Source organism: Anopheles coustani, chromosome 2 (genome assembly GCF_943734705.1).
Source record: "Anopheles coustani chromosome 2, idAnoCousDA_361_x.2, whole genome shotgun sequence".
Lineage (NCBI taxonomy): Eukaryota > Metazoa > Arthropoda > Insecta > Diptera > Culicidae > Anopheles > Anopheles coustani.
This window is the reverse complement of record NC_071289.1, coordinates 76,177,413-76,202,760: the sequence shown is the minus strand read 5'-3', so window position 1 is coordinate 76,202,760 and position 25,348 is coordinate 76,177,413. Positions and strand designations below refer to the sequence as shown.

General features: G+C 47.7%; 1 protein-coding gene and 1 non-coding gene across 2 annotated transcripts in view; both read left to right on the top strand.

The window, feature by feature from the left end:
* Positions 1-25,348, top strand: part of LOC131262861 (inositol 1,4,5-trisphosphate receptor) — a 31,304-nt gene that overhangs the window by 3,919 nt on the left and 2,037 nt on the right. The window contains exons 3-12 of the mRNA XM_058264946.1: positions 11,376-11,778; positions 11,871-12,057; positions 13,161-15,086; positions 15,158-15,489; positions 15,567-15,865; positions 17,759-19,260; positions 19,342-20,046; positions 20,688-23,313; positions 23,398-23,735; positions 24,350-25,312. Coding sequence (XP_058120929.1) covers positions 11,678-11,778; positions 11,871-12,057; positions 13,161-15,086; positions 15,158-15,489; positions 15,567-15,865; positions 17,759-19,260; positions 19,342-20,046; positions 20,688-23,313; positions 23,398-23,735; positions 24,350-25,312 — 8,979 coding nt within the window. The 5' untranslated portion in view covers positions 11,376-11,677. The remainder of the gene's footprint in view (positions 1-11,375; positions 11,779-11,870; positions 12,058-13,160; positions 15,087-15,157; positions 15,490-15,566; positions 15,866-17,758; positions 19,261-19,341; positions 20,047-20,687; positions 23,314-23,397; positions 23,736-24,349; positions 25,313-25,348) is intronic.
* Positions 1,915-1,987, top strand: Trnat-ugu (transfer RNA threonine (anticodon UGU)). Its single transcript has one exon. It is a non-coding gene; the product is annotated as a tRNA-Thr (tRNA).

The window sequence follows — 25,348 nt, the reverse complement described above, 5'->3', positions numbered from 1 at the left end:
CCGGCTAAGCGATATTGGTACCCTTTTAGTAAGTCAATACAAATAGATGAAGGTAGTAGAAGAGACGACAAAAGTATCCACTTGGAAATCAAATCCAGATAATCCTCCACGACGCTGAATCCATCGTTTAACTCGCCATTCGATGAGTCCTTGAGCGTCTGGTCTTGGTTCAAGTTGATTTGTTCTGTTTGGAAGCTGAACGCAGTGACAGCAGTAGGGTAAGAAAGGAAAATATCCGGGTTCGGTATTGTTTAAAATAAAAAAAAGCTTACGTTTTTGATCGATCCGGCGTTTGGTAGCTTTCCATTCTGGTTGGGTTCTTCAGGATCGAAGGGTCGTGCATTCTCGTTTGTTGTTGTTAAATGAATTTTCAACCCCAAAGCCCTGTAGGGCAGATGATTTTATTAACTTTTCCCAGTTTCGGTCCCCGAGACCAAGGGATGTATACCAACTCAATCCTAACATTTTCCCCCGACCTTCGGGCTACACGAGCAACCCGATACAAACGATGATAAACCGGATGATGGATACGTTTCCTGCGTTTGCTTTTTTTTTCCTCCGGCAAAGCCCAGTGGGTAGCTTTCGGATGGTTGTAAATTAATGTTGCACCGTGAAGATCTAATTTGAAGCAGAATCTGTCATGAAGTCACAAATCCTTGCTCGAAAGAGGATGGAAATACACAATTCGTCATCTTGGGTCATCTTTGTGTAAGATAATGAAACCTAAAGGCAAATATCTTCGTCCAAAACCTTCTCGGAATTGTGTCCTCCGTTTTTGTGCTGTAAAGAAAATTAAAATTTCCGTCAGCGGATCATTAATTTAAGTGTCAAAATTTTCTTTGAAATGGCTTACGAACAAAAAAAACCAAAGAGATTGGAAACATTCTACACGGCTCTTGGGTGGATCGGTGTCATCCAGTGTCATTCTTTTGGCGGGGAACTCCCGCGACATGAATCCCCACTCCCGTCGTTACTTTGTCCTCCTTGGAGCGAGGCAACGACCTCGCCCAATTCTTTCTGCACAACATGTCGCCAGTTTGTGTGTGTGCTTCGTGGGACGGGAGAAAATGGTTCCTTTCACTCATTTGGAAACAAATTAACTGGTATGCCTTTGTGCCAAATTGAAAAATATCTTCCACGCACCGCGAGATGAATGTTTCGACGACGTCCTCCGTCGGATGAAGAATGCCCGTGTCCGCCGGACACTTGTGCATTTGGTGCAGTATCCAAAATGGTGCCATCAACCATCAACAAAGCCCGTTGTCATATAAATGTTCCACGCAAAAACTTTCATCAGACACTTGGTGTTCCGCTTTTATTACCAACCTCATCTACCTTTTCGAACCGATGCTCAGCTTTGCGGGTTGATGACTGTTTTACCCAACGCTAATGGACTCGCCCCGTTCTTCTGTGTGTGTTTTCGCTCCCTGCCATGGCAACGACCGTGTCGTGTCCCCGTCGGTCGTATTCGTGGTCGCGCCGCTGACCTGTTGACTGTCTCGTTAGCAATACAGCCCGTCGTTCAACAGATGATAGATTTTGGAATTTAGAACAAGCGCCAACTAGCAGCACGTCCAACAACACAGCGAGGCCGCCCGTCATCGTCTTTATATGTTGTCGTCGTCGTCGTCGTCGTCGTTGTCGTGCTTTGCACTGAAAAACAGTACGGCGGGCAAACAAACAAACCGAACATTAGCCGCGAGGAAAAAACAAACGCACTGAAACGTAGCTGTGCAAAGTCGGAAAAAGATGAGCTGTACAGTAGAGAGGAAACGAGACACATTGCGCTGCCGGGAAACGTCCGAAGAGACCGACCGGGTTTGGGCCGTTTGTGACGCAGGCTCCAGGAGCATCTGATGCTAACCGTAGTAAGAACAGAAACAGATGGCTAAAAATGGTGGCTTTATCGTCGGAGCCTCTTTAGCTCAGTTGGCAGAGCGCTGGTCTTGTAAACCAGCGGTCGTGAGTTCGATTCTCACAGGAGGCAGTAGAGAATGCGCTGGAAATGGGGGAGAAGTAATTTCTCCCCCGAGACAAGCACGTATTTTATTACTCGAAAATAATTTGACTTGTTTGCATGGGAATTGAAAAGGTGGCTTTTTACCCTGTTATTATCATTTAACATTCTTTAACACTAAAAGTGTGTTTAGAATTCTTTAAAGTAGCTCGGATTCTATGCAACACTGTTACGTAAAAAGTTTAATTATTCCATCATTCTGTAATGAATACCTAACACGAAAGGAAATTCATTATTCAAACCATCGCCACCGTGTAAAGTTTTCTCTATCAGCCAGCAGGAAAAGGGAAGATTGCCCTTTGTTGTTGTACCTCATTTTCCCGACCCTCGCGGCAAGCAAAAGAAGCAGCTTGCAGGCAATTAAAATGCATAATTTAAAACTACCCTTTCCCCGCCGTGGACCTTAACGGTTCTACATTGTTTAACGTACCTCGTAGTCGACTGTAAACCGCCTCGCTTGGAGGGAAACGAAAGGATTCAAATTTTCAGAATCAAATTATTAGTATGCACGCCGGCTGTTGTTTTAAAATTGAAAAGAAAAGCCACATAAATCAACCTCCAAGTATTTGTTTCGGAGTTATCCTTTTCTTTAAACGTAAGGACTATAACTTCCAAGGTTTTTTTTTCGTTGCGTGCACTACTAAACGAAATCAATTCGATCGTAACGAAAACAACCTGACTTGCGGAAAGTCCTCCGTTGAAATTAATGTGTGCACATAATTTTGACCCTCCACAGATTCTTTCAACACCACAAAAGCACCGGCGCAAGGTTTAGGACTGTTTGTGTGTGTGTGTCTGTGTTGCCCCGGAAAAAGATATGTTTTCCACGATCGGGGGAATTCGTTTTTCACCCAATAGTATCTTACCCACCAGTGGGAAAGAAAAACGGAAAAGGAATGAGCAAACTAACTCCTGCATTTTTCTTGTTCCATTTTGTGGGTGGGAATGAATTTAGGGTTTGTTTTGCTTCGGCTCGAAGGAAAAGAAAAATCTCCAGTCTCCCCCGTTCGCAAAGGTAAGCCGCTGAGATTCGTCTGGGTCTGGGGCTATTTGGGCGAACATGGCTCGAAATTAGGAGAGTTTAAAAAAAAAAAAAGACAGCGCGTATCGCGAAAAGCCAAGAACTTCTCATAAATTGGAACCGCATCGGACCGGGTTTTCCCCGCTCGCGCATACTTTCATCTCGACTACACACTGCCCTTGGTATGGGATGGGACGAAACGAGGGACTGGTGCAGCAACCTGGAGTGGAAACACGGTCCCGAAATTGAATCCAGCTCGGTAGGTGTGCGTTTGCTCGATTCGCGAGTTGGGTTCGTTTGGATCGCTTGTTTGTTTATTTATTTATCGATAAGCAGCGGCATTTCGAGAGCGGTCCTTTGGCGGGGTCGGTTTGCGCGGGAACCGGCTGGGTTGGTTTCCAGGCGGGGGCAAATGTTAAGTGTACATATGCTGAGGCGAAAACCGGGTAAAAAACCTTCAAAATGTTCTGTGGGGATTTTTTTTTCCTTCGTCATCAGTATTTCATGTAGCAAGCAAATGAAAATCAAATAGCACAACGAGCCCCGGAAGGAAGGCTTACATTTTTACCCGCTTTGGTTTGCATTTGCTTCCGCCTAGATAAATTTGACTAGAAAAAGTAATCCCTTGTCACGTTCTACGAATTGATTTGACACGAAATACTGGAAAAAGGCGATCGGGCTGATGTGTCTAACGGAACACATAATGCCTTCCTAACGAGTAAGCAAATTAAATAAAACAAATTTACAAATGTATAAATCATGACATTTCGCCAAGCAAATGTGCCTTAAGATTCAGTAACGCTGTTTTGATTACCCAAGATATCAAAATCAAACTAAAACGAAGCAGAACGCGATGATTCAGGTCAAATTCCAAGAAAACGGTAGGAGTTGGATGCCGAATTTGCTTTCCCATAAATCTACTCGCTTTCGATTACTCTTACTTTCAAAAGATTTAGAGAAGCCGCATCGAGGACGAGCGAAGAAACGGTTTGTAGGCTGCTGGCCTTGCCTTTTGGACCGAGGGAATTAATCATAGATGAGTAGTTTCAAGGCAGACTATGCGGAGGCGACGGACGACGCTCGTTGCCGGGGCGTTACTGGCCTCCAAGAATACGTGATTGGAATATCGGAGTGTGCGCTTGTGGCCACAAATCATCTCAATTTTGTAACGATAGAAAGCGAACGCGATGGCACTAGCAAAAAGGGATGAAACCGGCCGGGCTGTGTGGACCTTATGGAAAGGACGATCCAGTCGACGAAACTCCCACACGAAAAAGGCTAGTGGCAGTCGAGGGCTGTAATGAATGGCAACCGATCGGTGGGACGCACGACATTTTGTGCCATTTTTAACCCCGGTAAATTCAAATAAATCATACCACGCGCCAATGTTCCCACCCGAACGAACCGATCGGCAGGTGGATTTAGCGCTACTGGTAGTGGATTATGTTGCGGTCCGCTTTTCTCCCCCGGGGGCATAAATTTCCGAGACGTTTGTTGTGTCAGCAGATTGTTGGCGGATGATAAAACAATAATGGCCATCCATCAAAAAGCCGCCCGTCGACGCACCCGGTATCTTTGTTTGATGAAGCTATCTTGTTTATCAACCGTGACCGGGCGGACGGTAGCTTTCAACGAGGGCAATCAACTGCATGTTGACAACCCAATCATCCCTGCCAGCGTAGCACCAGTCGACTATTTTGTCGGAGCATATTTGAACGAATCGCCGAAACATTACGATGGTCATATTTTCCTAAAATTCTCGAGAGTTTTTAAGAGCCCTCTCGAAGCAAATGAGAAAGCTGCCGACACACCGAGCGGAATTTCTAACGAAAGCATAACGAAAACTTAAGCAAAACCATAACCATCGCCCAACGCCATCGCCGTAATCAGCTAAATTTAAATCTGGCCATGTTGGGGCAGGAAATGGAGGAATTTATGCTACGAAGCATCTTTTGCTCGAGAGGTGCTCTGTCCGTAATAAGTGAAAATAAGGAAAGCAAGAATGTTTTCTGGGCTGGTGGGTAGAAAGAGAAAACTTCTCACGAATGCAAATAGCATGCGAAAATGGAAATTTTCTCCGGGGCTTTCTAGAATACCTCAGCAGTAGAAATGCTTTTGAAGCGATGTGAATGTCACTACCTATTGCAAACATCTTAACACGATGGAAGAAGAGAACTACGTTGCGGTATGCATGAACATAAGATTTTCATTTTTATCTTACTTTTAAATATTTTATATTTTATCATAAATATTTTACGAACGTTAGTTGAAGATTTCTGCACCAACTGCCATAGCAACTTTTCAGTAGAGTAAAGTAGAATATTACCCTTGTTTTCAGCCTCACAAACTTTACTGAGTTTCCAAAAAAAAAAGCTCAATTTTCTTTGGTTTTGACGGACGTATTGTTACTAGCTCCTGCTGGAGCATTTGCATCTTTACAAAAGGTGGAGGGAATGGCTTGGTTTAATAGCCACAAAGAAACACTTTTCTGATCCTTTGCAGCATATTACAACCATGCCCTTTTCTTGACGGCTCACAAAGCAGGGTGGAAGTGAAAGAAAACTCCTGATGTTTCCTGACAAAGTCATTCTTTCGAAAGAATTAACGTCGGCCCGATGATACTTGGCATATACCGCAAGGTGAGGAAATGTTTGGCTTTTAATGTTTGCAAGCTCTGTCTTTTCCAATGTGGATTTTCTGGTACTCGTTTTTGAGTTATCGTTTGGCTTTTTACTGTTCTACTTTTCTTTGTTTAGCTTTTCTATTTTTTAAGCAATAAATTGAAATGAGTTATTTTTTTAATTTTAAACAAATTGAACGCTCTTGATGCTATGTTGAAATAGTTTTCATTGTTTATTATTAAAAGCGGATGATGGAAATTGTTTTGCAGACACTTCAGAGGCCAAAAACCGAACACAAGATCTATAGTTGCTGTTGCTTCGTAATTAAAAACACCATTCCAATATCAGTTTCATCACCTTGAGTTTGTTTGTTGCAAAGTTGGGCCTACGCTGGGAAGGGAAAGCTACGTGATAATGTAACTTACGGGTGTGAACGATGAACCTCGTAGGACCAATGACGCTAATGCTCGTCCCCAGGTCGCAGCACCAGGCACGCACTCTAACAACTAGCCCACCACGAGGCCATTCTGCCGACTCCCAGTAGAGTACTTTTGCTTTCCCCGAACCCCGTGTGGTACGTGGTCCGGGTCCGATTCGGCTTCCGTGAGGCTCACTCCTTCCTGTGGTTACGTAACCACGCTGCGATTTGACCCGTCGTTGTGTGTGAGAGAAAACTCCTGATGTGTGACTTCCTTTTTTCGGGTGATGGTTGCCTGTTGGAAAATCGGTTGGAACGAGCCGGAAGCCGACATCCTGCTAGGGTGTTCTCGATGTGTAACAAATGGTCTACCAAGTTCTGCGTCGTTGTTCCATTAGGATCATCACTGGAGAAATTCCAAAACTCCATCACGAACAAGGTGTGATCGAGTCAGTGACTAATGGACACACTGCTGGAGCAACCTTGTCGAAATACCGAGAGTATAATTATGTCTCCAGAGGAGGTATCAAATCCCAGTTGTGGTTACGGACGTTGGCCTCCACTGAACCAGGACAACAGATACCTCCAGTTAAAAGCGGCAATCGCTCTAGAGCTCTCACACAAATCACCCAACGAAAGCGTGCTATCGGAACTAGTCCAGCAGCAAGAATCGGTGAAAGTACAATGGCAATCAGTGCTGGTGAAGTATGATTGCGCCATGCCTCAGCCCTAAGTTCCACACTGTTCTATTTCTGCAATGCACAGCTTATAGCCGATTACTTTGGCCATATCAGAAGCACAACAGCATTTGATGCAGCAAGTGCAGAATATGCAACACCCGACCGTAGCCACGGAAATACGAGTTGAGAAAGCAACTACAACGACACACACTCCGTGCCGGGCGGACCGTGATAGGCACCAGTGTGTTGTAACATCCTCCCGCGTGTATGTGTGTGTATGTTTGTTGGTAACATAATCTCCTTTTTTCCAGCACCAAACGAACGGCACCGGCCAACTCCCTTGCTGGGTATTAGGTGTTTGTTCGCAGCCGCATTTCGTTGGCAACATTGTGCGCCAACTTAGGCAACTGGGGCGAGGGTTAGCACAGGAGCGTGTTGCGGAGGGCAGGAAGGTGGAGAATTGCAACTGAACGTAACGTCGCATAAATGCGGAAACCGTACGGAAATGCCAATTAGGTATAGGCAAATGATTGTGAAACACATTTTCTATACCTCTTTTCACATCGCAGTCCCTGGGAACAAATTCTATGGTCGGGAAAGCAAGAAAGGAACGGTTTTCGTTCGTTCGCCTCGTCCATGCTTGTCTAAGTTGTGTTTTTTTGTATTAACCATATTTATGCAACGCCTTTCGCATCATAATAGGACCTTCACTACCCATAACCATCCGACAGTAAGGAAGGAAATAAGCGCCGGCCGGTGTTCGTTGAAAACTGTTTGCCATTATTCTTCTGTTCGTCTTCGCTCTTGCTACCCCTCTCAATCAACCTTAAACTCGGAGCAAACTGGGTTACGGAACCGGACAACTTCCCTGACAGCGGGAGGTGAGAGTCTGTCAGGCAAGTAACAAGTTTATGTTGACTTCAACTCCATTTTTTCGCTCCACAAACTCTATCAAGAACAGTTTTCTTCCCCCGTTTGGTTGATTCACGGTTCAGTTATACAACGTTCATCCTCCACCTCCTTGGGAGGTTCAAGTGCGCCCGGAATAATTCATAGGACCTTTAACGCACACCATTTCGAAGGGGAGCCGCGCGCTGCCAATTGGATCGTAAACGGGTTTATTGGCCAATGACGAGCCCGGGATGGTTGCCGGGCCAATTGCCACCGGCGAATGGCAATAAATGAAAAATACTCGACGTGGCACGCGTCCAGCGAAAAACCGCAACCCTACCCCCAAGCCCCTGTATGTTGTTTGTAAAACATTTCATTTCGTTTCATTTCATTTGCCAACCTCGAATCATGGTCGGGAAATGGCTGTCTGGTTCCGGGTAGCGTTTCAAAGTCGGGCACCAGGCGTCTCCATTTGGCGTCGGGCCGGTATCAAGTTTCTCCCGGAGCGACCCCCGGGGAGGAAAAACTCGCTTTATCGATTTCTTCTGAAATATCTTGCCCTACCAAAGCGGGTTGTTTCCGCGTGAAGGTCGCGTGGGAGAAGCTGGGCACATACTCCGTGACGTCCTCGAACGAAGCTCAAAAATAAGCATTCCATAATAGATATACTTAAAAATATTAACGTAAATATAAACATTTTTACGCGTCCTTTCAATGTTATCCAATATTTGGATCTTTTTTTTCTAAATGAACTTTTAAAGCCGATAAGAAATTGTTTCAAGTTTAATTAAATTAAATTGTTTCAGTGTTCATATTATTTGCAGGAAGTAAAGTAAATCCCACAAAATAATGTTCATAAAAAGTGTACAAAATGTTGTCATCAACCTTAAACATTGTGAAAGTTATGAAAAGTAATTTGAAACAACTTGTTACTTTTCATTGAACGATGCATAGGTGTAAAGAAAACTTTCCTTTTTTTGCGGATACAAAATTTTAACGAGTTGTCTAAATTTTAAACAGCAAAAACAAGATGTTCCATAAATACAATTTAACTCGTTAAAAGGCGTATTCATTACAAGTTAATTGGCAGTACTATATTTTTGAGAAGCTCTGAGTCCAACTAGTCGAAATATATTTAGACATCCTGGAATACTTTTCAAAGCAGTTGTAGGTTATTTCAAATTTGTTCAGTAAAAATAATATTCAGTTGAAATAATCAATACTTTGTTCCTTTCAAGGTTCTAATTGTCTTACGCTCGCGAAGTGAATTCATTTAAAAAATGATGTTAAAAATGTCGCTTATTTTGTTTAAAATATTTTAATATAGCACAAATTATGGATACCACAAGAAGCACAATTCTTTTAACCAATTTTTTTTCACCATTTCCCTAGCTGCATCTGAGAGGGAAGATAAACTAGATGCTCAGTTCGTTGTACTATCGATCGTTGGAACTAGCTGACGGTATATAGCGGTTCTACTGAACGTAGGAATAGCTTTCGGCGAACCGGTGAATTGATTAGCACAATCACGTTCAATTGGCTCCTCCGCCGGGTTGTTCCCCGCCAAAACCCCGACATGATGTCATGCTGCGTGCTCCAGTGTGTGTGCGTGTGTCCGCGTGTTAGTACTACTGGATGGATGCCTGGTGGCAACATGTTTATTTTCTCCCATCCGACCGTCCCCTTGACATCTCCCGCTCCAAGAAATGGTGCGAGGATTTGTTCGCTTCTTGGCTCCAAAGAAAAACCACCCGTTATCCCAGCTCCAATCGGTTGTCTATTTTGGAGTTCGATTTTGACTCACCTCTGTCTGGTACCGCCACCCAAAACAATACCCGGGGAGTACACTCGCGTACGGAACACGTTCTTCTCACATGGGTGGTTTTTTTTCGTTTCGAAGAAGAAGGGATGCTGCAAACACCCGCGTTACATTAACTTTTACTCTCGATTATGTTTACAACAGCATCTCGGGTTCGATCGGGACCATAGGTTCGCGGGAGATTATTCAGTTCAGGGATTAGGCATAACAAAAAGGGAGGCTATTTTCCACACACCGAGTTTGGGACTGATCGTGGAAAATTCAATCCCCTTCCAGTAACACGGGAGATCGCGTACTTTTCTTCACATAAGAAAAAGCAAAGTATCGTTCGCCAATCGGGATTGGGTTTCATGGACCTCCGATTGGAAATGCTCTGGAATCGTTAATGGTATCGAATTGAAATCAATCAAGATATTTATGGCTTCTTTTTTCTTCCCTCCTCGTAATCCGATCGAAATCCAGTTTCGGTTTGCGAATGTTTATGTAGATTTCACTCGATCACTCGATCCATTTCAAGCATCAGAAAAGGAAGTGGGTGTCGTTTACAGCAGGAAGCCAGAACTTGCCGATGGTGATTTATATGAATCTCAATACCGGTGGCCGGTGTTTCATTTTCCTCGCGCGTATGTATTAAGTACATTGCAAAACCGATCATCTCATGTCCCTGCGTAGGTTTTGATTTTACATTTAGCTTAGACCCGAGCGTGTCATGCGCATCTCATTAGCGATCATTATCTGCGTCGTAAGATGCACCTTGAAAGGTGTTGATGGGGCGCAAGGGAACCGCGATTGCTTCGCCAATGCCTTTGCCAGTTTTCTCATCAGCTTGGTTTATTTGTTTTGAATGTTGTGCCTTTGCATCTAGGCGAAGCTGGTGCGGGTGATGAGATTTTATTTATTTAAACTAACTCATTCGATGCACGAAACGCACACAGGTTCGCCCCGATCGCGAGTGCAATATCGGTATATAAATGTTCTAGCTCTGTGTGCTCGATTTGCTAAGCCTGATGAAGTCTATTGTGGGCTTGAAAAAATGAATATATTTATACTTGAATTTATTCTGCTCGATTTGGCGTAGGAAGCTAATAAACTAGCTTATTATTCTTATTCCCCACGAGCAGTTATAAATGGAGTCCATAATGTTGCCACGGAAAAATATCTCCTTAAAAAAAAGAAAGGCATACTCTTGGCGCCCCCCTCGAGGGGATAAACCGTTCCACGGAGGATGAATAATACCCGTTCGCTGGCTGAGGCAAATTTGTACCAAAAATTTATAGCACAATATTTCGTGGGCGAAAGGGAAATGAAACACATGCTCTAAAAGCGGCCCCCAAACGCCGATGGCAAATCGAGACCCCCCGCTCTTCCCTGGGCAGCAGGAGAGGGGGGTCTAGGCCAGCAATTGGTCTCCATTTAATCGCCATTTGATCCGTGCGCTCGGGAGACGGCGAGTGCATGGTTTTGCAATTACAGCTAAATGGTTTCCGCTTGCCTGTCGGGAGATACTTCCCGCCGCATCCGGATCGAAGCTCCCATCGGTGGACCCGTTCGGGGGAAAAGACGATAGAACACAGACCGACTAACAGACTGGTCATTGCGATGCAATTTTCTGTCCCGCTTCGCTCCGTTCGTCGCCGTTCCGGTTTGGGTGCAATTTTCATTTCACGACTTTTGTTTTTCGCCAACGCTGACTTCCCTCGTTGGTGAAGGTGACAAGTGGTTCTTCGCCGATTGACACTGCAACGAACACCAGAGGCCTGGGGCCCTTGTGGCCTCCCACAGCTTCACACCGAACCGTTTATGGTTTTTCTTCGAAACTTCGTTGGAATGGATGCGCTCTTAGTCATGCACAAAGTTGTTGGATATATTTTTTACTAAATTTTCCACCCCTTTCTTTTTCCGTTCCAGATGTTCGACCGCTTGAAACAACCGCCAGCCAAAGGGTCTGGCGTGAAGCTTTAAGAGACGAGAGGTGGAAGGCAAACGCTCGAGAGCAGCGCATCAGCATCACAAACGGAAAAGCTAGGTTAAGTGTGGGGAATTATTCCTCCATTATAGAACCTTCCCTTCCTTGCCTGCAAAGTTGGGGGGGAGGACTTTCCAGATATCCACCCCGGAGGGTTAACTGATAATTCATCGGAGAAAGAACCGCAAGGACAAGCGGGATACATTCACGAACGATCGGAGAAACAATAGCAAACAGCCTCACAATGGGTGACAGTACGATGGGTTCGGTTAGCTTCCTGCACCTCGGCGATATCGTGTCCCTTTACTCCGAGGGCAGCGTGTCCGGGTTCCTGAGTACCCTCGGGTGAGTATCATCCGTCTTGTGTTGTCCGGCTGCTGTGGTCGTTCGAATATTGATCCATTTACTTTCCCCTTTCCGTCTCCTCTATGCACTAGCCTCGTCGATGACCGTGTGGTCGTGTGTCCCGGGGCCGGCGACCTTACGGATCCGCCGGAAAAGTTCCGCGACTGTCTCATCAAAATCTGCCCAATGAATCGCTACTCGGCTCAGAAGCAGTTCTGGAAGGCGGCCAAGCAAAGCACGACAACGAACACCGACACCAGTTTGCTGAAGCGGTTGCACGTGAGTGTTTTGGTGCCTTTGGTCTAACGGGTGCTGCCCCGAGGTAGAAAGAATGCCAACACAGCGAAAGCGAGCGAACGATCTGAAAACGGGGAATAATGAGTACTATCGTTTTTCCTTTGGAAAGTGTATTTCCTAACGGCATTCTCTATCATCAACGAGTAGTTTTTAGAAAGTTACATAGAGAGAACCCAAAACAGCTTTAATTCGGTCGTTGTTCAAATGATACTCTCAACGGTCAGCTGAAAGGACCTAAAATATACTTTCATCAGCCGTTTGAAAATTGAAAATACATTACTTAAAGGATAAAAAAAGCGTTATCTAACGTGACTAATCCATTTGTGGATGACGCAAACAACGAACGTGTTAATTATTTGCATAGCGCATTGTTACAAATTGGAAGAACAATGATAAATCTTTATAGTTTTCTTTTCTCAAACATCAAGTGCAACATGTTTGCAAAGATTAAGTGGATCAACGTATCATGAATTAGATTTAATTTTGTAAGTGACTTCTATATGAATTTACGTGAGAAGCATTGCAGCATACAAAATGGCTTATAACATTTTTTTTACAACCATCGAGTCAAATTGTTTACGGAACATCGTCTGTTTTCCATACGATCAATATCTGGTATTAAGCCATGGAGTTTTATAACTTTACCTCGTTGTTATATTCCGGTTTCCCTATGTCCGAGACCTGGTGGCTTTAGTTGCGAAACAGATATTGTTCGCAACCATATGGTGTCTTCCGAGCACCGTGCGTTTCACCTGATAACTAACAAACATCGGCCCATCAGTATAATCTCGGAACAGGTTAATTAGAGAGATGAATTTATTCGTGCGCAAAAGCGACAATTAGTTCCCCATCGGAATGGCAAGAAATGCGGGACTGTAAGACGTTCCCGCTTCGTTTTGGGCATCACGTTGGGTTAGTGGGAAAAGTTTGTAGACACATTTTACATTCATAAGATAGAGCAAGATGCTTCCGGTGGTTTTAATCAGACCCATGGTTTACGTCCGGTTGTGATATGAGAGCTAATGAGAAGGAGAAAGTTGGAGCACTAATCGAGTTTTGCTTTTTCTTTTTGATAACCAAACCAGCATGCGGCCGAAATCGAGAAGAAACAGAACGAGTCGGAAAACAAGAAACTTCTCGGCACGGTCGTCCAGTACGGTAGCGTGGTGCAGCTGCTTCACCTCAAGTCGAACAAGTACGTGACGGTGAACATCCGGCTGCCGGCCCTGCTGGAGAAGAACGCGATGCGTGTGTACCTGGACGCGAACGGCAACGAGGGCTCCTGGTTCTACATCATGCCGTTCTACAAGCTGCGCTCGGCTGGCGATAATGTGGTGGTGAGCGACAAGGTTATCCTGAAGCCGGTCAATGCGAACCGGCAGAATCTGCACGTGGCGGCCACGTACGAGCTGCCCGACAACCCGGGCAGCAAGGAGGTGAATGTGCTCAACTCGTCCACCTCCTGGAAGATCACGCTGTTCATGGAGCAGCGCGAGAACCAGGAGGACGTGCTGAAGGGCGGCGACGTGGTGCGGTTGTTCCACGCCGAGCAGGAAAAGTTCCTTACGATGGACGAGTACCGGAAGCAGCAGCATGTGTTCCTGCGCACGACCGGTCGGAGCAGTGCGACGGCGGCCACAAGCAGCAAGGCGTTGTGGGAGGTTGAGGTGGTGCAGCACGATAGCTGTCGGGGCGGTGCCGGTCACTGGAACTCGCTGTTTCGCTTCAAGCATCTGGCCACCGGCTACTATCTGGCGGCCGAAATCGACGAGGACATTTCGCGCACGGAAAAGTCGAGCAGTTCGAGCCATCCGCAGGGCGGCGACTCGTTCCGGCTCGTGCCAGTGCCACACTCGACCGACATCGCGTCCGTGTTCGAGCTGGACTCGACGACGATCACGCGCCCGGAAGGTTTGGTTCCGCAGTCGAGCTACGTCCGCTTACGGCACCTCTGCTCGAGCACGTGGGTTCACGCGACTTCCGTCCCGATCGATGCGGACGACGACAAGCCCGTCATGTCGAAGGTGGGCTGCTCGGCGATCAAGGAGGACAAGGAAGCGTTCCAGCTGATCCCGGTGTCGCCAGTGGAAGTTCGCGATCTGGACTTTGCCAACGATGCCTGCAAACTGCTGCTGGCCATGAGTACGAAGCTCGAGAATGGCACGATCTCGTCTAACGAACGACGCTCCCTGATCGCACTACTGCAGGACATTGTGTTCTTCATCGCCGGCCAGGAGAACGATCAGAACAAGTCGGACGCGCTCGAGCTGACGATCAACAACCCGAATCGTGACCGGCAGAAGCTGCTTCGCGAGCAGTACATTCTCAAGCAACTGTTCAAGATACTACAGGGACCGTTTCAGGAGACGAAGGGTAGTGACGGCCCATTCCTAAAGATCGACGAACTGGGCGACCCGAAGAATGCACCGTTCAAGAACATTTTCCGCCTGTGCTACCGGATACTGAAGCTGAGCCAACAGGACTACCGCAAAAACCAAGAGTACATCGCGAAACATTTCGGGCTGATGCAGAAACAGATCGGGTACGATATTCTTGCGGAGGACACTATAACGGCGCTGCTGCACAACAACCGGAAGCTGCTGGAGAAGCACATCACGGCGGCGGAGATTGAAACGTTCGTCGGGCTGGTGCGCAAGAACATGCAAAGTTGGCAGTCGCGCTTCCTTGACTACCTGTCCGATCTGTGCGTCTCGAACAAGAAGGCGATAGCGGTAACGCAGGAACTGATCTGCAAGAGTGTGCTGAGCGCGAAGAACGCCGACATACTGATCGAGACGTTCCTGCGCGAGGTGGACGATGATCCGCTGGGTTATCTGAACGAGCTGGAGCGTGGCAATCGGGAGTTCACCGAGATTCGGGAGGTGGATGAATCGACATCGTCCGGTGGAATCGACGGTACGGATTCTAAGGGTGGAATCTCCGCGAAAGGAAAGCGAAAGCTGGACGAGAAGAAGCGCTACGAGGTGGTTCTAATGTGGCAGGGTCGCACGGTAGGTCGAATTGTTGCTGACCACGTTTAAAGTATGCTCTTATATGGTGACTTTTCGGTTTATTTTTCTAGCAATCGAAATCCATGAGTCGGCTTGCGCAGGGACTGAAGATTGGTCGCACGGTTGACACAGCCATCCTCGACTACTACCGCCACCAGTTGAACCTGTTCTCGAACATGTGCCTCAACCGGCAGTACCTGGCACTGAACAACCTCTCGCCCCATCTGGACATTGATCTAATCCTTCGCTGCATGTCGGACAAGACCGTCCCGTACGACCTACGGGCGTCGTTCTGTCGCCTCATGCTTCACCTCCACGTCGATCGCGACCCACAGGAACCGGTCACACCGGTCAAGTACGCGCGGCTCTGGTCCGAAATACCCACCGTTATGTCGATAAACGAGTAAGTGTGAACCGAGCATTTGGTTGCTTGGATTGATGGTTTTAAAAAATGTTTTCATAACCCCCCGTTACCCATAGTTACGACATCGAGAAGCAACCGGACAGCAACAAGGAGGCGGTGCGCGCACGATTCAACAAAACGATCGCCTTCGTCGAGGACTACCTGTGCAATCATGTCGTGTCGAAGATGTGGTTTGCCGACCAGGACCAGAACAAACTGACGTTCGAGGTGGTCAAGCTGGCGCGCGATCTGATCTACTTCGGGTTCTACAGCTTCAGCGATCTGCTGCGGCTGACGAAGACGCTGCTGAACATTCTGGACTGCGTCTCGAGCAGTGAAGCCGACGGTACCGGGCTTCCGACAGGTCACATCGATTGTAAGTCACGAAAGAGCGACCCGCCGATGGTTCGATTTCATTTTTCTCTTGTTGTGTTAACTAATAACCATATCTAACAATCGGTTTCTTTATAAGCTGGGAGAAATGTTTTGCTTTGGTTTTTGGGCTGAATTAATTGATAGGATAGATGCGTGTCCCTCGTGCTTGTTGTGGGACATTTCGGGCCCGGAGACCTTATGTTTCGATTGCTGTTAGGCCATTTAGTTTTACAGCAGTTTATTCTGTGATTGTTGTGTCTAGTGTTATTAGAAGCCTCCGTTTTTTTGTTTATTTTTTGTTCGATAATGCTCGCAGGGAATGCTTGGCCGTTCTATATAACCTTTTATCAATGACGTTCGCAAATCATTTATGCACGTTTTATCATCATTACTAACAAACCATCATCGTCATCCTCATCACAATCGTCCGGTGGAATATGACCTCCCAGCTGACGAGAAAGGTGCCGGTGGAGTGCCGGAAATCGCGATTCAAGGGCAGGAGGCTGGTTCTACGGCGTGCGGTAAGGGCCTTTCCGGGCGGAAGGATCCCACCGACGACGTCGCCAAGCGTGGCAGTCTCAGTGGTGGTGGTGGGCTTTTGACGAGTGAGTTTGGTATGCCGAAAAAGCTGAACCGGTCCGCCTCAACCGTGGCCGTGCTGGCAGCTATCGAGGCAACGAAAAACGCCACCAAGCTACGGTCCGGTAGCATCCCGGAAGCAACCATCAATGGGTCTGGTAGCGAAAGTGGTGCTAACGGTGGTGGTAAGTGTTAATGGGATTGGTGTATTGCTTGCTGTGTATTGGTAGTTGTTTGTTAATCGTTGTGTTGTACTTTGTACTGAGTTTTATTTTTATAAAGCATTTATAAGTTTATCTTAAAACCGTAATAATCTATCCAGCACAAATACATTTACTACAAATCTTATAAGCAGAGTCATATTCATATTCATGAATATGAATGACTCCCGAATAATCCCAACGATTCATGAATCGAGCTTCAATGAATCTGATCAAAAGATTCATAAGGCACAACTCCAAACTCCTACTTTTGAAAGTTAATTTGATTTGTTAGGAAATAATTGAAAATTTCTACAAATTCCAGCAATTGTAGTTTCACTAGTATTACACAATTTTTTGCATGTGGCACAGGGTAATAACTCACAATAGAACGTTGCTAAATGCTAAACAATTAATTATCCTCCTTCCACGTAACCTTCCCTTTGTATTTTATGATTGTCCAGTCGATATCCTTCCGCCTTTTCCACTGCTTCTTCAAAGGACCCAATCTATCGTAATGTGAATTGACAAATACGAAAACGACAACCATTGGATGCCAAAAGAAGGATTACACCGGTTCATGAGTGTCTGTACGTGTCATGTGTGATGTTATTTGGCCGGAATCTAATGGAATTTATGCTGGATTAATGATGGTGGAAACATGCGGAGGATAAGCAGAGGGGGCGAGAGACCACTGTGTCTGACATAATCATTTTCGTCAATCTTTCCACCCAGCAGTAGTTCGTTGTGGTAGGGTTGGACCTAGAACGTCTCATATGGCATTAACGAAAATGTTTCCATATTCATGAATTGATTTGGGTCGCGCGTAATTTTGGGGAGAACAATCTGTTGGCTTCCATTTGTTTGCCCCTTCTAATTTCGCAGAGTTGGTATGTGCTACATTCATTGGAGTTTTATTCATAGTATATTTTTTATTCCAGTAGTAGTAGTAGTGGTTATGGTTAATAACGTAGATTCTACTAACGAATGGTTGTGACTTCGTATGATTGGCATTAAATGTTAATCAAAATTATCAATTCCGGATTGTCCCACCCTTGTTGCGGGGCAAGCAGTTCATCGACTCACACAGACCTTTGTTCCTACCCTCATTCCAGCGGAGGGTGGCGTGTTGCGACGAATCGGAGACATGGGAGCGGTCATGACGTCGCTCACGCTCGGTCCCATCTCGACCGCCATCGTGTCACCCACGATACAGCACCGCAAGTCCGTCTCGCAGCTGATGAAGGAGTACCCACTGGTGATGGACACCAAGCTGAAGATTATCGAAATCCTCCAGTTCATCCTGGACGTCCGTCTGGACTATCGGATCAGCTGTTTACTGTCGATATTTAAAAGAGAATTTGATGAAAATGAGCAAACGGCGGCAGCGGCGGCGACGGCTCTCGTTGCTCCACCACCACCACCACCCACCGTAATCGTGCCCGAGCCACCGACCATCGTTCGGGCCAGTTTGGAACCGTCTCCGCTGGTGTCAGTTGTTGCGCCGGCCGACAGTACCACGGTGGACGGGAACAGTAGCGGGAGTGCGGGTGATACCACGTCGGAAGTGTCGCTAACGTTGAGTAACAGTACGACCGAAACGATGACTACCACCACGGGATCCGATTCCACTTCCGAAGGTCACGGTACGATGTCGAACGAGAGTACAACCTCGGCGGATGGACACACACGACCCGGTGGTGGTAGGAGTGAAGGAACCTCCCATGCGCCACCGACGGCGGAGAACATAAATCTGCGGCAGAAAAACATCGACCTCGAATCGATCGGCTTCCAGGCGGAAGGTATCTTTGGCTGCACGGAGGACACCTACAACCCGCTGGATCTCGATGGGCAGGGCGGACGAACATTCCTGCGTGTCCTGCTCCACCTGATCATGCACGAGTATCCGGCATTGGTATCCGGTGCGTTGCACCTACTCTTCCGCCACTTTAGCCAACGGCAAGAGGTACTGCACGCCTTCCGCCAGGTGCAACTGCTCGTGTCGGACAGCGACGTTGAATCGTACAAGCAGATCAAGTTCGATCTGGACGTTCTGCGGCAGAGCGTGGAAAAGTCGGAGCTTTGGGTGTACAAGTCGAAGCAGACGGATGATTTGCTCGCAGGCGGTGAAGGGGGAGACGGAGCCGACGGTGGTGGTGGAGGTGGTGGAGGTTCCGGTTCGAAAGGTGGTAACAACGACCAAGGGGATGGTGGCCGGAGTGGCAAAGGGGGAGGATCCGGAGCGAAAGGGAAACCGGAGCTGGTGAAGCAAGAATCGCAACTCAACTTCGACCACGGCCCGGAGCTGAATCCCGAGCAGGCGCAGGAGTACAAGAAGATCCAGCAGATTTTGATACGCATGAACAAACTGTGCATTACGGCCACCGGTCCGGATGGGAATGTGAAGCCACGCAAGCACGAACAGCGACTGCTGCGTAACGTTGGCGTGCACACGGTGGTGCTGGACCTGCTGCAGATTCCTTACGACGAGAAGGACGACTACCGGATGAACGAGCTGATGCGATTGGCGCACGAGTTTCTGCAGAACTTTTGTTTGGGCAATCAGCAGAATCAGATCTTGCTGCACAAACAGTTGGATCTGTTCCTTAACCCGGGGGTAAGGGATGGCAGAGCGAGCTCTTTTATTAGTTGGCTTATGAAAATAAACAATCTCATCCTGCATATCTTTCGTTTACAGATTTTAGAAGCTGAAACGGTGTGTGCCATCTTCAAAGATAACCTAAACCTCTGCAACGAGGTAAGCGACAAGGTGGTGCAACACTTTGTCCATTGCATCGAAATACACGGGCGCCACGTGGAGTATCTCAAGTTCCTCCAGACGATCATCAAGGCGGAGAACCAGTTCATCCGCAAGTGCCAGGATATGGTGATGCAGGAGCTGGTCAACGCGGGCGAGGAGGTGCTGGTATTCTACAACGACAAGGCTTCCTTCAACTCGTTCGTTGAGCTGATGCGCAGCTACAGTGCCGGTACGCTGGCCGACCCGAGTCCCCTGATGTACCATATCGAGCTGGTGAAGCTGCTCGCTTGCTGTACCATGGGCAAGAACGTGTACACCGAGATCAAGTGCAACAGTTTGCTGGCGCTGGACGATATCGTGGCTATGATCTCGCACCCGGACTGCATCCCGGAGGTGAAGGTGGCGTACGTCGACTTCCTGTGCCACTGCTACATCGACACGGAGGTGGAGGTGAAGGAGATTTACTCGTCCAACCATATGTGGTGTCTGTTCGAGAAGTCGTTCCTGATCGATATCAACAACGTGGTGAAGGGCGGAGCGTTCACCAACCGCCAGCTGGAGAACTACGTCTGCAACGAGGTCATGAACATACTGATCACCTTCTTCAACAGTCAGTTTTCCGACCAGAGTACGGCCCTTCAGGTTAGTAGGCAGACCACCCGCCGGGGGTGAACGAGATAGTGGTATTTTTCAAACCAGCGAAACCGAGGAAAGTTCAGTTCATTTTCTTTAATTTAAATATTTTTGAAAATGTTGAAGGGTTGACAAACTTTGGAATTAAATTTACAAGGACATAAAGTGTTTTTCCTTGTGGGAATTGTTTGATTTATTACCCTTCGGAAAGTGGATATTTAAGTCAGACATTTATTAGCTATTATTTTCCAGTCCCTCAAGTATCGGAATTATTTAATCAAACGTCATAAAAATTACATTATGCTGCCTCAAGAAACATCCCCAATTGGAGGTGCCTGAAAAGGAAGATGAAGCTTCGAACCGCGCGTGGGAAAAGCAACTGAACCGGATCATCTCCGGCCAACGGTATCACATCAAGCGGCTGTTGCGTCAGGACAGCATGAACGAGATTCGGTTGCCGTTGCTGAAAAAGTTGGTTTTAAGTCAGGCAAGGAACGCCCGTGAAAAGAGAGTGTTTCGTAGAAGAAGCTAGGCTAGATATCGTTGAACTTTGAACGTATTTCGCTAACTGCTTATGGAGGATCATTTCTTTGTTGTAAATCACCCTTCATTAACTCGAGGTTTTATTATTTATTCCCTTTCGAGCACAGAAAAGACAGCTTATATTCGTGAAGATCCTCCAGAACTCGTTCAAACTGACGCAGTGCAAAGATCTGACGCAATCCCAGCGCTTCAATGTGGAAAATTGCATCCGGACGCTGTCGGAGAAGGCGAAACCGCGCGGCATCGCGATTCCGATCGATCTGGAGAATCAGGTGGTGAAAATGTTCAACAAAACGGCCATGCTATCGCGCCAGACCAGCAAATGGCTGCTGGTGACGAAGCAGGCGAAGATGGAACGCTCCCAGTCGCAGATCATGCGCATGGACCGAAGCATCATCGAGGGCTTGCAGGACATCGTGTCACTGCTCGAGGATAAACTGAAGCCGCTGGTCGAGGCGGAACAGTCGCTGCTGGTGGACATCCTGTACCGGTCGGAGTTACTGTTTCCACTCAACACGGAATCACGCAAGAAGTGCGAGACGGGTGACTTTATCCGGCATCTGATCAAGCACACGGAGAAGTTGCTTGAAGAGAAGGAGGAAAAGCTGTGCGTGAAGATCCTGAAAACACTGAAAGAGATGATGACGATCGATTGCGACTACGGCGACAAGGGTGACCATCTGCGTACGATCCTGCTGAAGCGTTACTTTGGTCATGACTTCTCACTGCAACCACCGGCGGTAGCCCTTCCGCTCGGTGTGGTGGGCCCACTGGCCAGTGTTCCGGCGGTTCTTCAACCCGCGGCGAGTGTAGGAGGTGCGGCTGGTCCTCTGACGGCGAGCGTATCGCATGGTCCCGGGGCAAAGTACCTCATCCGTGCCGGGCGAACGCTGCACGAAGTGCAAAACCACCTGGACAAGGAAGGTGCCAGCGATCTCGTGATTGAGCTGGTGATCAAATCGATTAACTCACCGTCGATCTTCGTCGAAGCGATCGAGCTCGGGATCGCACTGCTCGAGGGTGGTAATCCAATCATCCAGAAGGGTATGTACAACAAGTTCCTCAGCAACGACCTGAGTCAGTCGTTCTTTAAGGTGTTCTTCGACAAGATGAAAGACGCCCAGCAGGAGATCAAATCGACCGTCACGGTCAACACGTCCGACATGGCGGCGAACAAGGCGAGCGAGAGCAAGGTGGAGGGCAAGGATCTGGACAAGCTCGGCCAACGGAAGAACGTGAACAAGGTGAACGGGATCGTGATCACGGAGGACTTTAAGGAGGAGCTTCAAAATGCCGCCCTCATGACGCAGCAGTCGTACATCAATGCGCGCAACCTGGCGGCCACCTCCGATGGCACCGGGTCGGATAATGGGGATGAAAATTCGCTCATGAGCATCGGCAGTTCGGCGCTCGAAGATATCCTGGCGGAGAAGCTCGAGAAGCACAAGGACAAGGACGAGAACAACAAGCTCTCGAACAAGGTGCTCGTGATGCAACCGATCCTACGCTTTCTACAGTTGCTCTGCGAAAACCACAACCCGGAGCTGCAGAATCTGCTGAGGAATCAGAACAACAAGACCAACTACAATCTCGTCTCGGAGACGCTCATGTTCTTGGACTGCATTTGCGGCTCGACGACGGGCGGGCTCGGTTTGCTCGGGCTGTACATCAACGAGAACAACGTGACGCTGATCAACCAAACGCTCGAAACACTCACCGAGTACTGCCAGGGACCGTGCCACGACAATCAGAACTGCATCGCGACGCACGAGTCGAACGGGTTGGACATCATCACGGCGTTGATCCTGAACGATATCAATCCACTCGGCAAAAACCGAATGGATTTGGTGCTGGAGTTGAAAAACAACGCATCCAAGTTGCTACTGGCCATCATGGAGTCCCGCGGGGACAGTGAGAACGCGGAGCGTATTCTGGCGAACATGAACCCGAAGCAGCTGATCGATGTGGCCTGCCGGGCGTATCATCAGGATGAGAACATTTTGCTGCTGTTGAACCAGAACGACGGTGGGGGTGCGGGAGGAGGTGGGAGCGGTGGCGGTGGGAGTGACGATGGGTATGGTAGTTTGCGCCAAGAACTCGGTGATGATGGACACGATGACGACGATGTGGGGGTATCGCCGAAGGAGGTCGGCCACAACATCTACATCCTATGCCATCAGTTGGCGCAGCACAACAAGGAGCTTGCGAGTCTGCTGAAGATCGACACATACGCCGGAAGCGCGGCAGCGACGGCCAGCGGTCCCGGACTCACCATCACTGCTACGCCAGCGTCAAGCCTTGGTGGGGCGGGAGGCCCAACCGCCGCCGCATCGGCCGTATCGAGTGCCACGAGCAAGGCGAACAGTAAAACGAACCAAGCGCTTCTCTTCTACCAGACGCACACGGCACAGATCGAGATCGTGCGGCACGATCGGACGCTCGAGCAGATCGTCTTTCCGATTCCGGAAATCTGCGAGTATCTCACCAAGGACACGAAGGTGCGCGTGCTCAACACGGCCGAGCGGGACGACCAGGGTAGCAAGGTGGCGGACTTTTTCGACCGCCACGAGGCCATGTTCAACGAGATGAAGTGGCAGAAGAAGCTACGCGGCCAGCCGGCCCTGTTCTGGGTGAGCAGCTACATGTCGCTGTGGAGTAACATCCTGTTCAATCTGGCCGTGCTGATCAACTTGATCGTGGCGTTTTTCTATCCGTTCGAGAATGCCGTACCGGGTAAGAGGAAAATATCAATTCGTTTGGTTCGCGTGATCATGTATCACCATGTGTTTCCCCTCCTTTCTCCCTCTCTCCCCACAGAGCTGAGCTTCCATCTGTCGTCGTTGATCTGGATCGTGATGTTGGTTTCGCTAGCGATCGTCATTACGCTGCCCAGGCAGTCGGGCATCCGGACGTTCGTGGTGGCTCTGATCTTACGGTTGATATTTTCCTGCGGACCCGAACCGACCCTCTGGCTGCTCGGCTGCATTACTGTCGTGATGAAGGGTGTGCACATCATCAGCCTGATGGGGAACTACGGAACGCTCGAGAAACACTTTGTCTCGATCATCACGGATGCGGAACTGCTGTATCACTTCTTCTACCTGCTGTTCTGTGTGTTCGGTGTCCTGTTGCATCCATTCTTCTTCTCCATTTTGGTACGTAAGGGAGGCGAGTTAGGTGTGTTGTGTTTGAGACATTTTATACCATCTTTTCATACAGCATCTTTAGTTTCTTCAAATGAATTAATCATCTTAAAAATATTTGTTTGCTTTAAACCGTTAGAAAAACTATACAACTTTAAATATGTAGTTGAAATTCACATTTTTTGGTTTCCAAACAGCATACTCACTTTAAAGCTTCATAAAACAAGTAACAATAACAAAATATGTTTATTTAGACAATAAATTTTAAGCTATTATTTAAAGATGGAAGACGGGTTTTTGGAAAAGGTAACGACAATTTTTGTTTATATCATTTCCATCCTTTCAGGCTAGTTTCATTTCTCCTAAAATCTATTTAAATTCATCCTTTTAAGTCTTCAAATTGCCTTGCCAACTATCGAATAGTATACAAATAACGATGATTTTATTGCATTTGCGAAAAAGTGGATTCGTAGGTTTACGTTTAAGAGGATAGAAAACCTATATTGTAAGTGATTTGATGCTAATCTAGCAACAATCTCTTTGACTTATAGTATAACAAAAGTATTACAAATCGGTCACTCTTCTCTAACTATTTTTTGTGATTTCCTTTTTTACCTTATTTCCAGCTATTCGATGTGGTTTATCGTGAGGAAACGCTGCTGAACGTTATACGCTCGGTAACTCGAAACGGTCGCTCCATTATATTGACAGCCGTCCTAGCTCTCATCCTGGTGTACATGTTCTCCATCATTGGGTACATGTTCTTCCGGGATGACTTCCTAGTGCCGGTGGACGAAGAGTATACTCCACCGTCGGTGGCTTCCCCGGTCGATGCTGGCGCCATGGATTGCGGCGAGGGTGGGGATGCTGCGTCAACGCTCGCCAGCCACATGGTACCCCCACCCGGAGTGATGGAACAGGTGGTGGAACAAACCTGTTCGAAGGCAATCAACCAGATGGCGGAAGCCGCCGATGGGGCCGATGGGGAGATGAAGGAACGGGGCTGCGATTCGATGATCATGTGCATTATTACCACGATGAATCAGGGGCTCCGGAATGGCGGAGGCATCGGGGACATACTGCGGGCACCGAGTCGCAAGGAGACGCTGTTCGTACCGCGCGTCATCTACGATCTACTGTTCTTCTTCATCGTCATCATTATCGTGCTGAACCTAATCTTCGGTGTGATCATCGACACGTTCGCCGATCTGAGAAGCGAGAAGCAGCAGAAGGAGCTGATCCTGAAGAACACCTGCTTCATTTGCGGGCTGAACCGGTCGGCGTTCGACAACAAGACGGTCAGCTTCGAGGAGCACATCAAGAACGAGCACAATATGTGGCACTATCTGTACTTTATCGTGCTGGTGAAGGTGAAGGATCCGACCGAGTTCACCGGACCGGAGAGTTACGTGCACGCGATGGTGAAGGCGAACATCCAGGACTGGTTCCCGCGGTTGCGCGCCATGTCGCTGGCCGCTGTCGATGGCGACGGGGAGCAGATCGAGCTGCGCAGCTTGAAGAACCTGCTCGAAACGAACCACATCGCCGTGCGGGAACTGATGGCACAGATAATGGAGCTGGAGAATAAGGTATGCGGAGGCTCAGAATAAGGTTTTATACTTCCG